The sequence below is a fragment of the Aspergillus puulaauensis genome, chromosome 7 (assembly GCF_016861865.1).
Source record: "Aspergillus puulaauensis MK2 DNA, chromosome 7, nearly complete sequence".
Classification (NCBI taxonomy): Eukaryota; Fungi; Ascomycota; class Eurotiomycetes; order Eurotiales; family Aspergillaceae; genus Aspergillus; species Aspergillus puulaauensis.
The window spans coordinates 809,920-823,294 of NC_054863.1; the positions used below are offsets into that span (position 1 = coordinate 809,920).

At 51.6% G+C, this 13,375-nt stretch overlaps 4 protein-coding genes across 4 annotated transcripts; all 4 read left to right on the top strand.

Annotated features, from left to right (window-relative positions):
* Positions 1–9: 9 nt before the first annotated feature.
* On the top strand, positions 10–1,642 carry APUU_70334S (cytochrome P450; the record flags this gene model as incomplete). Its single annotated transcript, XM_041695195.1, has 2 exons — positions 10–512; positions 565–1,642. 2 exons carry the CDS (start codon positions 10–12, stop codon positions 1,640–1,642), a joined length of 1,581 nt encoding a protein of 526 aa, XP_041560950.1.
* A 2,142-nt stretch (positions 1,643–3,784) lies between these two features.
* Positions 3,785–5,269, top strand: APUU_70335S (uncharacterized protein; the record flags this gene model as incomplete). The annotated part of the gene is made up of 1 exon (XM_041695196.1): positions 3,785–5,269. The coding sequence occupies one exon, from the start codon at positions 3,785–3,787 to the stop codon at positions 5,267–5,269; it is 1,485 nt and encodes a 494-aa protein (XP_041560951.1).
* Positions 5,270–5,886: 617 nt separating this feature from the next.
* Positions 5,887–6,736, top strand: APUU_70336S (uncharacterized protein; the record flags this gene model as incomplete). Its single annotated transcript, XM_041695197.1, has 3 exons — positions 5,887–5,959; positions 6,019–6,274; positions 6,319–6,736. 3 exons carry the CDS (start codon positions 5,887–5,889, stop codon positions 6,734–6,736), a joined length of 747 nt encoding a protein of 248 aa, XP_041560952.1.
* Positions 6,737–11,922: 5,186 nt separating this feature from the next.
* Positions 11,923–13,321, top strand: APUU_70337S (uncharacterized protein; the record flags this gene model as incomplete). The annotated part of the gene is made up of 2 exons (XM_041695198.1): positions 11,923–12,211; positions 12,258–13,321. 2 exons carry the CDS (start codon positions 11,923–11,925, stop codon positions 13,319–13,321), a joined length of 1,353 nt encoding a protein of 450 aa, XP_041560953.1.
* Positions 13,322–13,375: the final 54 nt, after the last annotated feature.

Genomic DNA, 13,375 nt, shown 5'->3' on the forward strand with positions numbered 1-13,375 from the left:
CTATTAAACATGGCCCTGGTTCTCTTTGGCATAACAGCCCTAGTCGCCTACTTCATTTACCGGCTGACTCAAAAGCATCCAAAACTCCCTGGCCCGAAACCAGTTCCTATTCTCGGCAACCTGAACGACTTCCCTCCAGATGGCGTGCCCGAATTCCATCACTGGCTGGCCCATAAAGACCTCTACGGCGGAATCAGCTCTGTGACCGTTCTCGGCACGACACTGGTCCTAATCCACGACAAGAAAACAGCACATGAACTGCTAGACGGGCACTCAAACAAAACATCCGGCCGACCAGATATGCCCATGGCGAACAAGCTATGCGGGTATGAGAACATCGTCCTGTGCCAGAGTTCCAGCCCGACCTTCCACCGGTATCGCAAGTTCCTGCACCGCGAGCTAGGGACTGCGGTCTCTGCAGCGCAATTTCGAGGTATCCAGGAGGTTGAAGTAAACCGACAGCTTATGCGTGCGTTGAATGAGCCGGAGAAGTGGTTGCAGCATTTCAAGACGTGAGATTCGTCCACCTGAATACACCATGCTGCTAACAATGTGAGTTGATAGGACCGCTGGCGCTACCGTGTTGAAAATGGCATACGGGTACACCGTTGAACCCCACGAGCCAGATCCACTGGTCAGCCTGAGTGATAGAATGATGACCGAGTTCTCACAGGCCGCTGTGCCGATGGCGTGGGCTGTTGATGTTCTCCCTGCTCTGCGATATCTCCCTGATATCCTCCCCGGTGCGGGATTCAAGAAGACAGCTCGCAAATGGCGAAAATCCATCCAGAACACAGCACACATCCCATACCAATTCGTCCGACAGCAGATGGCCACCGGTGCCCACCAGCCCTCCTACGTATCGAAACTCATCCAACAACTCGAGCACGAAAACAACGGCACCCTAAGCCGGACAGACGAGCACGCCGTCCTCTGGACCGCAGCAAGTCTCTACGGCGCAGCATCAGACACAGTCGTCATCTCCCTAACAGCCTTCACAGCAGCAATGACCATATCCCCCGCCGTGCAGCGCAAAGCCCAAGACGAACTCGACCGCGTCGTCGGTCCAGACAGACTACCAACCTTCGACGACCGCAGGAACCTGCCCTACATCAATGCCCTGGTAAAAGAAACCCTGCGCTGGTGGCCCATTGCGCCTATGGGCTTCCCACACACGACAACAGAGGATGTTGAGTATAATGGCATGCGTATCCCGAAAAACGCAACCCTTCTCCCCGCTGTATGGTCGTTCCTGCACGATCCAGCCGTGTACCCGGACCCGTCCTCATTCAACCCAGACCGTTTCCTCCCGCCTCGTAACGAGCCAGATCCGGCAGGGGAGATATTTGGGTATGGGCGTAGGATATGCCCGGGCCGATTCTTCGCGGATGCCGGTCTGTACCTGAACATCGCGCGCTCGCTGGCTGTGTTTAACATTAGGAAGGCGGTTGGTGAGGACGGGGTGGAGATTGAGGTGGATGTTAGGCCGACACCGGGGATCCTCACTTATCCGACGGCCTTTGGGTTCCGTGTTGAGCCGAGGGGTGAGAAGTATGTAGAGTTGATTCGGGGTGTTGAGAGGGGGATTGGGGGGGTTGAGGGGGATGCGCATTTGTTGGAGGGTTTGGAGGGTTGTGGTTGATAAGGATATACTGTATTATTCTGTTATGTGAATTACTGCCGTATGATTTAAGGCTCTTGAGGACAGCAGCATGTCATTCTTCATGGCAATTGGAACAAATATCCTCGAAGCAGTGTACACTCCTATTATTAAGCTGATGGTCCATGGACTGGCGTGGATCTTTATCTTCAGGGCCGATAACGCTCAACGGTCTTCCTACGTAGCGAAACCATATACTAATCTGTTGTAACTGCAGCTAACACTCGCTAATGCATTTAATCTATCATAGCGTTGACAGCAGGGATTGCACTGGTGCTGCCGATTGCAGATGACAGCGGCATACAGCATGCACCACCGTCTAGACGCAGCTGTACAGTAATCAGGCCTTCAGTGGAAACTTCGAAACCATTCCATGCACAACAAGAAAATAAACGTCCGTCGGGGCTTTAATTTGGGAGGAATTCGGCCTGCAGGTCGGTGGGCCGGGCTGTGGGTGTTGGCAAGTCATAGGCTTTGAATAATCATAGCCCTGGGGCAGGATTAACAGATCTGTTTCACGTTGGGAGTTCGAACTACTTGATCATAGCGTTTTCATTGCATATCCCACCAGATCCGGGAGATAAACCGCCGACAGTGTACTTAACCCCACGCCGCATAGCAGGGGGCCGGCTAGAGCGGTAGTAAGGGAATTCAAGAGACTAAACCGATCGACAACTCGGCAGGCTTTACTTGGGAAGGACAAATCTTATCTCGAAAAGCAAGATCCATTCTGCAGCCCCATACTAAGACAGTGAGTGGGTCGACCCGTATACCGGACTGCTGCTAGGGTCGTGGGATGCAGCAGATCATGTAGCCCTCCTAAAAGGGAATGCCTTAACGAGCCCTGCGCACCAGAGGCGGAAGATGCTGCTTACAGTTACACGGGTCATAGGAAGGCTACAGCGTTAGTTAGGCATCGGAGTTCGTTTTCCGCATCAGTTTTGCAGGGTTTACGATATTGAGACGTCGAGACTCTAATCGACGCCGAAGATGACCAATTCGCTGCCATCGGGACGCACCTAAGGATGCAGGTTGGATATTGGATATTCTCATCAGATAAGATTGACTTTCACCGGTCCGGATTTCTTTTGCAGGCGTGGAGTTGCTGTCAGACTCCCACGAGACAGGGACCAGACCAGGGACTGCCGCCAGAACGTCGGGTCATACCATGTGAACGCAAGTAATGATCGTCGAGATCGCCAAGAAGATTGGAAACCTGGAAACATCCTCCTGAATGCACTCTATACCGTAGTCTTGCAAACAACCGCCAACCTTAAAGCCGGAGTCGGCCCGGACATTGAAGATAGAACCGGCTCGCAGTTGCTGGGATTAAGGCAATCTGGCTCACTAAATTGAATTAACAGGCCGTGGAGGATTCGCCCGTGTCCAGAGCATCTTGCGGGGCTCGCTGTCGGACAACTGCCGATCAAGATCGATCCGAGAAGACACTGCTGTATGCCGCTGGTAAAGAGCTCGGCGGCTGTTGCGGTCAGAGCTGATGCTGTTCTGAAGTTGTGGCTACCCCCATGCGTGCCCTAACTACAGGCGAACAAGAACATTGTGCGGACAAGCCGGTATCGCAGGAATCCACACCTAAAGCTCCGTATATTAAACCTTTTCCAATCCTGGAATCAGGACTGTCGATCAGGTTCATGACGATCGTCTTTAGTGGCCTGCCAAGATGACTGCCATAACCAGACCCGCGTCATCCTCGTCCACCATATGCAGCACTTGCTGTCCGTATCGTGACTTCGCGAGCACCGCATGTCCAATTACACGAGACTCTGTTCGGTACGCGGACTTCACCACGGCTCGGATGGAGCTGCTTCGCTTAAACTGAGGATCCGCCGAGTATATTAGGATTGCTGATCAGACCGGCCTCGACTGTATGGCTGCTGAGTCGTGAAGGATGCCGGATTAGGGGAACCATGGAAGGAGTCTCGTATAATCTGTATATAAAGCCAGCTTTATTCCTGGCAATGGATGCAGCAGAATCATTAGATATCTCCTGCAAGGACCAGCCTCTGTTTCACCAGCGTTTCAATAGCCTCAGGTAAGAATGTGGCCAGATATGCTTCCTTATATTAACCTTGCTAATGCTTCTCAGGAGACATTGCAGTCGAAATGGTTGGCTCCAGGTATCTGGGCACTGCCCTGCTGTCATTGCTGGCTTTCAACTCTGGAGCCCTCGCCCACCGCTGGTTCAACTGGCAGGATGATATTACCTGCGAGGCCGACGGTTTATTCGTCCCCGACGATGAGGCAGACCTCATCAGCTTCGTCAAGGAGCACTACCCCAGGAAAACCATGATGAGGCCAGTCGGCAATGGCCACGGTTTCGGCAATCTGACCACCTGCGTGAATGTCGGGGAGACAGACCGCGAGTCGTATATCCTCAGCTTGACCAACTTGAAGCACATGCAGGTGCACAAGAACAACACGGTCACTCTCGGTGCTGGCTGGGATCTGATTGACCTCATCCCCGCTCTGCACGAGCAAGGCCTTCAGGTGCACAATCTGGGCAGTGAAAAGGTGCAGAACTACATCGGTGCTGCAACCACTGGCACCCACGGCACTGGCAAGTCGAACCAGAACCTCGCGACTCAGATCGTTGGACTGCGCGTCTTGGACGCTCAAGGGAACATTCACAGCATGGACAAGGCCAGCAACCCCGACCTCCTCAAGGCCTACGCCATCGGCATCGGCGCCATGGGCATCGTCATCGAGGTCACCCTGCAAGCCGAGCCCTTATCCTACCTGAAGCGCACCTCCAAGGTGATCAAGGGCTCGCACAACATCACCGAGCTGTACAAGTCCATCGCCGCAATGGGCGACAAATACGAACAGATCAACATCCTCGGGCCCAACCTCGACTGGTCAGTAAAAGACCAAGACCTCGTGCTGCAGCCCGAAGTCACCCTCGTCTCCTGGGAAAAGACGGACTTCAGCGGCGTCCAGAACTGCTCGCAGGACTTTTGTGCCAACGACTGCGGGCCCTGCGACCGCGACTACTTCTGCTACGACTTCAAGATGGACGCCATCGCCACCCCGCCCCAGGGCATCTGCTACCGCGGCTTCATGGGCCAGTTCGAGCACTTCCTCCCGATCGAGAACCTGGCTACCGCTGGCGAGGACTACCTTAACTTCGCAAAGTCCCAGGCGAAACGCATGATCCCGTATCAGAATGCGGATATTGCCGCCGATGCGTCAAGGGGGTATCTAAGTGACGATGTCACGGTCATTACACGCTTCGTCAAGGCAGACGATAACTGGATGTCCCCTGTGAACTCGTACAATCTGCCCGAAGGCTCGCGTGGCGTATTCGCATCGCTGGAGTACTCCTGGATCCCAACGTATAACAACTTCACGCAGCAATGGTTCCACCAGGATCTGGCGAGCGAGTTCATCCCGCAGTTCGGCGAGAAGTATAACGTGCGTCCGCACTGGAATAAGATGATGTTCCATAATGAGACGTATACGGAGACGATCTATCCCAGGATTCATGACTGGTTGGAGCTGCAGAGGGAGATGGATCCGAATTGCCAGTTTGTGAATGAGTTTTTGGTGCATTCGTTGGGGATTGACCGGTGTCAGAGTGTCTTTAATTAGGGCTTCGATATTACACTAACGCTCTTGCGTCCGAGTGCGTCTTGTACATACATTACTTTCTTGATGAATTTTCATCCTGATCTAGGATGTTTGCTATAGACTTAACAGAAACCACTGGCCAAGCTGGGTCACACTCATTCTAAATATAAATAAGAGCTGCTGCCTTCCTTAACATTGTAGTTGGGTGCTCTTTCCAACTTGCCTCGCAGCCAGACGCCTTCTCAGAACTGTCTGTCTTCCAATCCATCATCATTCAGTCTTTCAATACTACAGTACAGATATCGTTATAGCTCATTCCTTAATCAAATTGCGCTACTTCTTTCCTTATACTCCCAGACATGCCAGAATTCGCATGTCCCTGGTATAAACAGAACCCAAATATCTCACGGATGTCGCCTAGACGGTACGGAGATTGTGCCACGAATTCGTGGCCAGATATTGGCAGCCTCCTGCAAGTATCCGCTCTACTCTTATGCGGTATCCTGCTTATTTCTGATGGTTTCAGTGTTCATCTAGCCAATACGCATAGTGATTATATGTGCACGACATGCTTTTCCCGTTATCAAACATATTCTGTACTCAGTCACCACATGCCTTACTGCTCAGATTATGTTTCCATGAGCGAAGAACAACGCTGGCAACTTCTGTGGCAAAGGCTGTTCCGTACTATACCTCCTCCGAAGAGCCCTTGTAAGTCTCGTCCTCTGCTTTACATATTATACGCCTTGAGTACCCCTAACCAGGTCAAGATAAGGAACTATCCAGTCGGGATACCAGCTCAGCGACACCGGTGACAGCATCCAAGAATAATACCAGATACCATCCATATTCCAAACCCCGGGAAGCAGGAAGGGCTAAAAATGCTTCCGAACCACCGCCAGCTTCTGCACATAACTCTGTACACACAGAGACCCGCTCTCAGGTCCGTCCTGCCATTGAAACTGCGGACACCCAGCAGTCTGGTGTACCAAGTGCTGATGTCCAGGGGCCGGGACCCCAAACGACGTATGTTCTTTTCTCACCGGCGCAAGCTGTACTGATTTTGGCAGCGCATTCTTGGAGCGTAATATCCCCTCATCGTCACGGACAGAGGCCAGTTCCAACGTCCCCGTTCGATACCCAACGCCTGTACATCAACATCAGCCGCCTCAACAACCTCAACAGCCTCAGCCGCCGTGTATTCCGTCTCTGCAAGCGTCATCCTCTTTTTCCTTTACGAATCTTGTAAGCCCAGAGGATTTGCAACGAAATAGCTCCCTCTACCCTCATGCTGGCGCCAAGGGCTCCAAAACGAACCAGGATAATGACAATCCCTATTTCCCGCCCATTGGCGAGACTCAGTATCCTGTAAACAATGTGCCTTTGAACAATATGCTCCATCACAATGTGCCAGCGGGCAACGTGTTTGAGAACAATTTGCCCAGCTCGTGGGCGCCCGGTCCCAACTCCGGCGGTTCTCAGCAATGATGTGTGTACGGATCTCTGAGTGCAGCTTGGCAGATTGTATCAATACCAAATTAATTTAGATGTTAGAGGCAGTAATGCTAACTGAATGATACGCATTCAAGATATTACCAGGCTGCGCGAGCTATGTTTATCCTTATAAGAACCTAATCCATAGAGTACAATCAAGTCGTATGAACATGCCAGCAAATAATACAAATCAAAACAGTATTCCCATTACCTTGAGCAACAAGTGATACACCTCGAAAGACAGTAACATCTTCTAAACATAGTATGTCTGCGTCAGCTCATACTGGTAGGCGAGTATATCCATATCTCAATATTCACCCACGGTCCAGCCTACACGGTACTGATTCGATGTTAATAGCGCCATAGCCCCTTGCAGCCATACAGTTTCCTTGTAAGGCCAGCACTGGCGGGTCTAAATCATGCAAGCACCCAAGGGATGGAATGTCCAAGGGCGCCCGGCGATCTTCATGAGAACTGATCAACTGAGAATCCTAGGCCCGATGACGTGAGTTGCAGGCTCACCAGGAACAAGAATCAAGATCAACCGATGAAGACACGCCTTGAAGCGAGATTCTCAGATTACGCATCTCATCGCTCCACTATGATCGTGCATGGGCCAGCACTCCCCCTGTTACCATGGTATGACGTACTTGTACAACATAGACTTTACCCATATGTAGTATGTACGGTAGAGATGGTAGCCGTCGTGTTTATTTGTACAGCTGAGTTATAAATAAACAAGCTTTCTTCAGGAACCCGGCCGGATGGTGATTGTGGTCGATCTCCCTTTAGCCAAAGTATCAACCTTGAATGCCTTGATCGGCTGGCGATCCTTTTTTAAGGCTGCATAGAGTTTTGCTAGATGCTTGATTTCAGGACAGAACCTGAGTAGGTAGAGTAGGTAGATAGGGAGACTATTGTGCGAAAGAAGGCAAATGTACTTACTGCCTTGGAAAGACGTATGCTTAGCTGCCGTGTAAAAGCTATAACTTGGTGTTTCTATACGGGCTGTAATAGTCGCCAGGTTGTCCTTTGTCTAGGAAATATATATCGGAATCTTGCAATGTTTCGTTTATCCACGATATATACCCTCCCACTTAACAGTATAAACCCTGCCTCAACTTCATACTGCCAGACATATTTTTCCAATAAGGCACAGATGATACAGTTTACAAATTAGATCTAATTCGACACGAAATCTCTCAAAGAACTGAACTTCCTTTTGCACCGACGGGTGGCCGGGTGGCATTTAAAGCCCTAGGGAACCATATACCGCAACCACCGAAACAGCCCTGCATAGTCTTACCATTTAACCCTCAAACCAAGTACGTGTATCCCTTGTGTGATACCGGTATATTCTTGGATTGCCTCCCTATTCTGACTACATTTAAAGCTGCAGTCAGCTTCACACGGTTAGTATAACACTCCGCGGTGTGCGTATATTCGAACACGTGTTAACTATTCATCTTTATATATATAAGACGAGTATTTATTGGCACGCCACTCCTGAGAGTGTATACGAACCACCTCGTCTTTCACCAACGGTCCCCTAATCCCCGCGCCGACTCTCAGCAGACATCACCGCACAGCTGAAGATAGCCAAGTTGATGACATTTCAAATTCATTACTACGTGTGCTGAGGTAGTATTCCTGTGTGGCTATTGAGTGAATGGAATGAACAAGCCATGACTGTGCATGATACTGGTTTAATTAGACTGTTCCTGGAGGTTATCCCGGTGTCTCTCTTGATATCGTGTAGCCTACAGAAGGCATAACAAGAGGACACAAAAGGTAATAGCAGTTCGGCAGAGACATTCCCTATATTCATAACCAAGACGGATCATGGGGAAGAATAAAGAAACAACCGACTGACAGCTTCATCACACTCGACGGACATCCCAAGCCCACCTATCCCGGGGAGTGCGGAACATCCAGACAAGCCACGCGGAACACGCACTTCTTAATCTCATCTCCGTCAATAAGCCCTCGAATCAGAGTGGCCGCATATTACATGTGCCTCCTATCCCAGCTCGTCAGGGTCAGAGTCAGACCCGGGCACAAGCTTATGTGGGTCTTTGGCTGGCCCGTTGATCTGTTGATCTGTTGATCTGCTGTCGAGCGTCCAGTCCATAAGGCATGAAAGCCGAGTCCAGATCTACACAATACCTTAAAATAGGGCGATCTATTCCATCTGTTACCTAATGCAATACTTTATTCATGGGTTTTCGAAAAGCAGGCCGTTGTTCGTTATATGATATATCACACGATACTCATTGCTCGGTATCAAGCACGAAAGTACATTTTCAGGTGGACCGATCTGCTTATAATCTACAATTCCAATCCGAGGCGATCTACATGCATAGCCTGACAAATTATTTGGAATGCGCTGCCCAAACTGTCAGAGTATCAACATAAATATAGAAAAGGACTTGATGGCGTCATTCCATCAAGCCCTCGGCTTGTAACTACATGGTAACCGGGCTGGCTAGACTAGCATACACCTTGCAAGTCGCAACATCAAAGACGCTGGGGAGGGGGCAGTGATTGAATTCAGATACTGGTTTCCAAGGCTTTGGCAAGCCACCAGGTAAGGGGCGAGCAGCGAGCGAGCAGTTGGACCGTGCGCTGCGCCCGTGTAGATCGTTTGTCCAATTCAGTGTGAAACTGAACACGAACAGTGAATACTGGCAATGGTGCTGGATGTGACTTGTCTTGACTCTTGTCGCTACTGGCCAGCTCTTGTGTTGTTTAGGGTTAATCCCGCAGTCCACTGCAATAACGCCGCAAAGCTTGTCCAGGGAGGTAACACAGTTTCGACAGATGGCTTTAGAATATTCTATATTCTCAATGTTTTAGCTTGTGTTTAGTTAGCTGCACCGTTCTGATGTTTATTGTAGTCTCCCTCGTCTAACAGACAATACCAAGTGTTGAATGAGCAGAACAACTCAGCAACAGTCCAGTACAGATAACTCTAATAGGTATATTCCCTGTTCAGTATATCGCTACACTGTAGCTCATTGGCATCATGCTCTATTCAGGTAATGTACTTAGATGGCATCCCCCACACTCTACAGTAGTGTATCTCAAGTCAATACCCAAGACAAGTCGACCATGCTCTGATTCGCCGTCGATCTGCGATGCGAAACAATCTCATGTACGACGGGCCTGTGATCAACGCACGAGCGGATGTCGTGATTCTGGACGAAAGACACATTTTAATTATTTTTTTCGCGGAGATGGCTAGAGGGAGAGCTCTATTTGAGCGGTGTCCTATTTTTGGTATATATACGGATTGAAAATTGGTCGACTGTTCTGGCCACGAACCGGTGGGGCTGGAAGTGAAGCTGATGAAGCTCTGGTGGGGACGGATCGAGCAGTCGGGTGTCATGCTCATGACTCAGGACAGTTTAAACTACCAGCTTATTGCCAACGGTCTGAGTCTGATATCGAGTGTCATGATATTCAGGGATGGTTGGTCGAGAAACAGATGGGTCTGTGGTGGCCTGGTGGGGATTATATAGGCATCGTGCGTTGTGGCTGTTTCGCCATGACGATCCCTTTTCCGGGATTCCAGGGGAAGGGATAAGGATAAGGCCAGGAGGTGGAGACGGATTCACCAGCCGCAGACAATCGACAAGCAGCAGTGGGCTAGGGAATAAGGATGGACGTCTATTGATGGTGCAATCGCAGCAATTCTGATGCGGCAATCCTCGTGATGTGTACAAGCTTTGTGGCCCCTGCTCGGCAGACTTGTCTTATGCCGCTCATTCTCTACTCTCTAATAATTGGACTGGCAGCAGTGCATACACTGCATATAAATTGGGCGGCTGCGTTGCCACCAGAGGGCGTCGTGCTTCCGTTTGCGGAAAGTGTATAGAGCCTCGGGCGGCAATGGCATTATGGCATAGGTCTGTCGGAGGCTGAGATTCAGCTGAGCCAGGCCAACGACATCCCGGCAAGCAATGATTAACGTAGGATCCGAAACACAGGCGATATTTCCAGAGCTGGCGTGGATCCGGCGCTCCTCTCGGAAGTCCCCCCCGCGGAGCACAAGGTTGACTGCCGAGCAGATCCCTCGGTCTAGATTCGGCCAGGGAATCTCCTTTATCCAGATCAGTGGCCACTGGCGGGCTGCCTGGATCTACCGAGTGCCGCTCTGTGAATCAACGGCTGTTGCAAAGGTACCACTACCAGGTCCAGGAGTGGCGACCCCTGAGGCCAGTCTCGACCACAGATCGTCAGTCCCAGTCTGTGATATCGGCCAGACACCCGAGAGGCGACAATGCGTGCAGGGCAGACAGTGGCTGGAAATGTCCAAAAGTTGCGATATCACCACAGGTAAACCAGATTCTAGTGAAGCCTCCCAACAACATAGTTAGACAGATACCTCGTAGTCAGGAAAGCTTGGCCAGACATGCTTTACGTACGTATGTGGCGCCCTGCTATGTGAACTCTCCTATAGTTCCAAGAGATTCATACCATGTGAATGGGCTCTCAGGCCGGCAAGCAGCCTGGATTTGCTTTTGTGGCGTCTGTCACAGAGTCTTCAGATGCTTTACGCGCGTTCTGATTCACTTATTGGAATGTGTGATCCACCTATATCCCTTGTTCGGACCGTGCAGATCGGGTATCGACACAGCGTCGCACCATGAGACTGACTGGGATGGACGTACCTTGGTCCCTGGTCGGTCCTTGCTGGCGAGTGGCGTTTCCTCCAGCTGGTTAGTTGGCAAAGTTGACAAAAGGAATATGGTGGGTGGGATGCTGTGCAGTTGATCCATAGCCGGCCGAGTATACAGTGTCTACAGTGAACGTTCTGTATACAAACATCGTTCCTAATGAAGAACTGACATGTTTCATGTCAGGGCAGCGCAGCTCAGAGCCAGTCTACTGTGACGTAGGGTCAACGCCCTGTATGGGAATCCAAGACCCGGGGAAGCTCTCCATATCCCATGTCCCATCCAGCAAGTTAGCCGACTGATTATTTGTCGTGATATCGAAGCCAGTCCCACCTTGTCCCACATCTTCTGGGTCGAACTCGTCAACTCCTGCAAGGGCTCTGGGCCAGACATGCGTGCTATCCTCCGACCCCTTGGCGATCGTCCGAGCCGATATGTATTTAACAATTGGACCGTCTGGGAAGCCGAGCGTTCTATCAACCAGATCACACCAGCTTCACAATGGGCATCACGGACGATGAAGTTATCGCGCACCCGATGGACCTGACGCCAACCAGCTCCAACGAGAAGGAGGAGCTGGTGGACACATACCCCGATGGAGGCCTGATGGCATGGCTTGTCGCCCTGGGCGCGTGGTGTGGCTGCATCTCTGCGTTTGGGCTGATGAACAGCAACGGCGTCTTCTCGGACTGGCTCTCTACGCATGAGCTGAGCCAGTATGACCGCAGCAGCATCTCGTGGATCTTCAGCGTGCACAACTTCTTTGTGTTTATGGGCGGCATCCAAGCTGGTACGTCTACTCTACCACCACTGGGATATCCATGCTAACTGCGCAGGCCCCCTGTTCGATCGATATGGCCCCAGGCTCCTCGTCGCGCTGGGCACCGTCGGCCTCACAGCAGCAGTCATGGCCTTTAGCCTTGCAACAGGTAAGCTGCCTACACTCTCCATCTCCAGACACGCTCTTACAGTCGCAGAATTCTACCAGTTCATGCTCAGCTTCGGCGTCCTCGGCGGCATCTCGGCCTCCATGATCTTCACCCCCAGCATCGCCGTCGTCAACCACTGGTTCCTCCAGCGCCGCGCCGTCGCAACCGGCATCGTCATGACAGCCGGCGGCATCGGCGGCATCATCTTCCCCCAGATCTTCAGCGCCCTGGCGCCCAAACTCGGCTGGTCCTGGTCAATCCGCGTGCTCGGCTTCATCGTCCTCATCACCGGCGGCACCGGCACCCTGCTCCAAAAGGCACGCCTGGCGCCCGACGCCTCCAGCCAGAAGAAAACAATCGACCTGCGCGTCCTCCGCGAGCCCGCATTCAACTACACCACCGTCGCCATCATCTTCGTCGAAGTCGCCTTCACCATCCCCATCGCCTATCTGACCTCCTACGGCTCCGCCAACGGCATGTCCGTCCAGTCCGCGTACGCCCTCACACCCATCCTCAACGGCGCCTCCATCCTCGGCCGTCTCATCCCGGGCTTCGCAGCCGACAAATGGGGCCGGTTCAACGTGATGGTCGTCACGACTGTAGTCTCCACAGTCCTCACCGTAGCCCTCTGGCTCACAGCGGGGTCCAACCAGGCCGCGATCATCGCGTACGCCGCGCTGTTCGGGTTCTGGAGCGGGTCGGCGTTCAGTCTGGCGCCTGTGTGCATGGCGCAGATTTCAAAGACTGAGGACTTTGGGAAGCGCTATGGTACTTGCTATACCTTTGTTGCGATTGGCGTGCTTGTGTCGCTGCCGATTGCGGGCCAGATTCTGCAGATGCAGACGTATGGCGACACGGAGCTCTACTGGGGCTTGATTCTGTTTGCGGGCCTGGCGTATACGGTTTCGTCGATTTTCTTTGCCCTGGCGAGGATTCATGTTACCGGGTGGAGGTGGAAGGCTATGTTCTAATTCTGGTTTGTTTATTTGTTTATTTCACTTGGATTCGTGCATTATAGGTTAGGG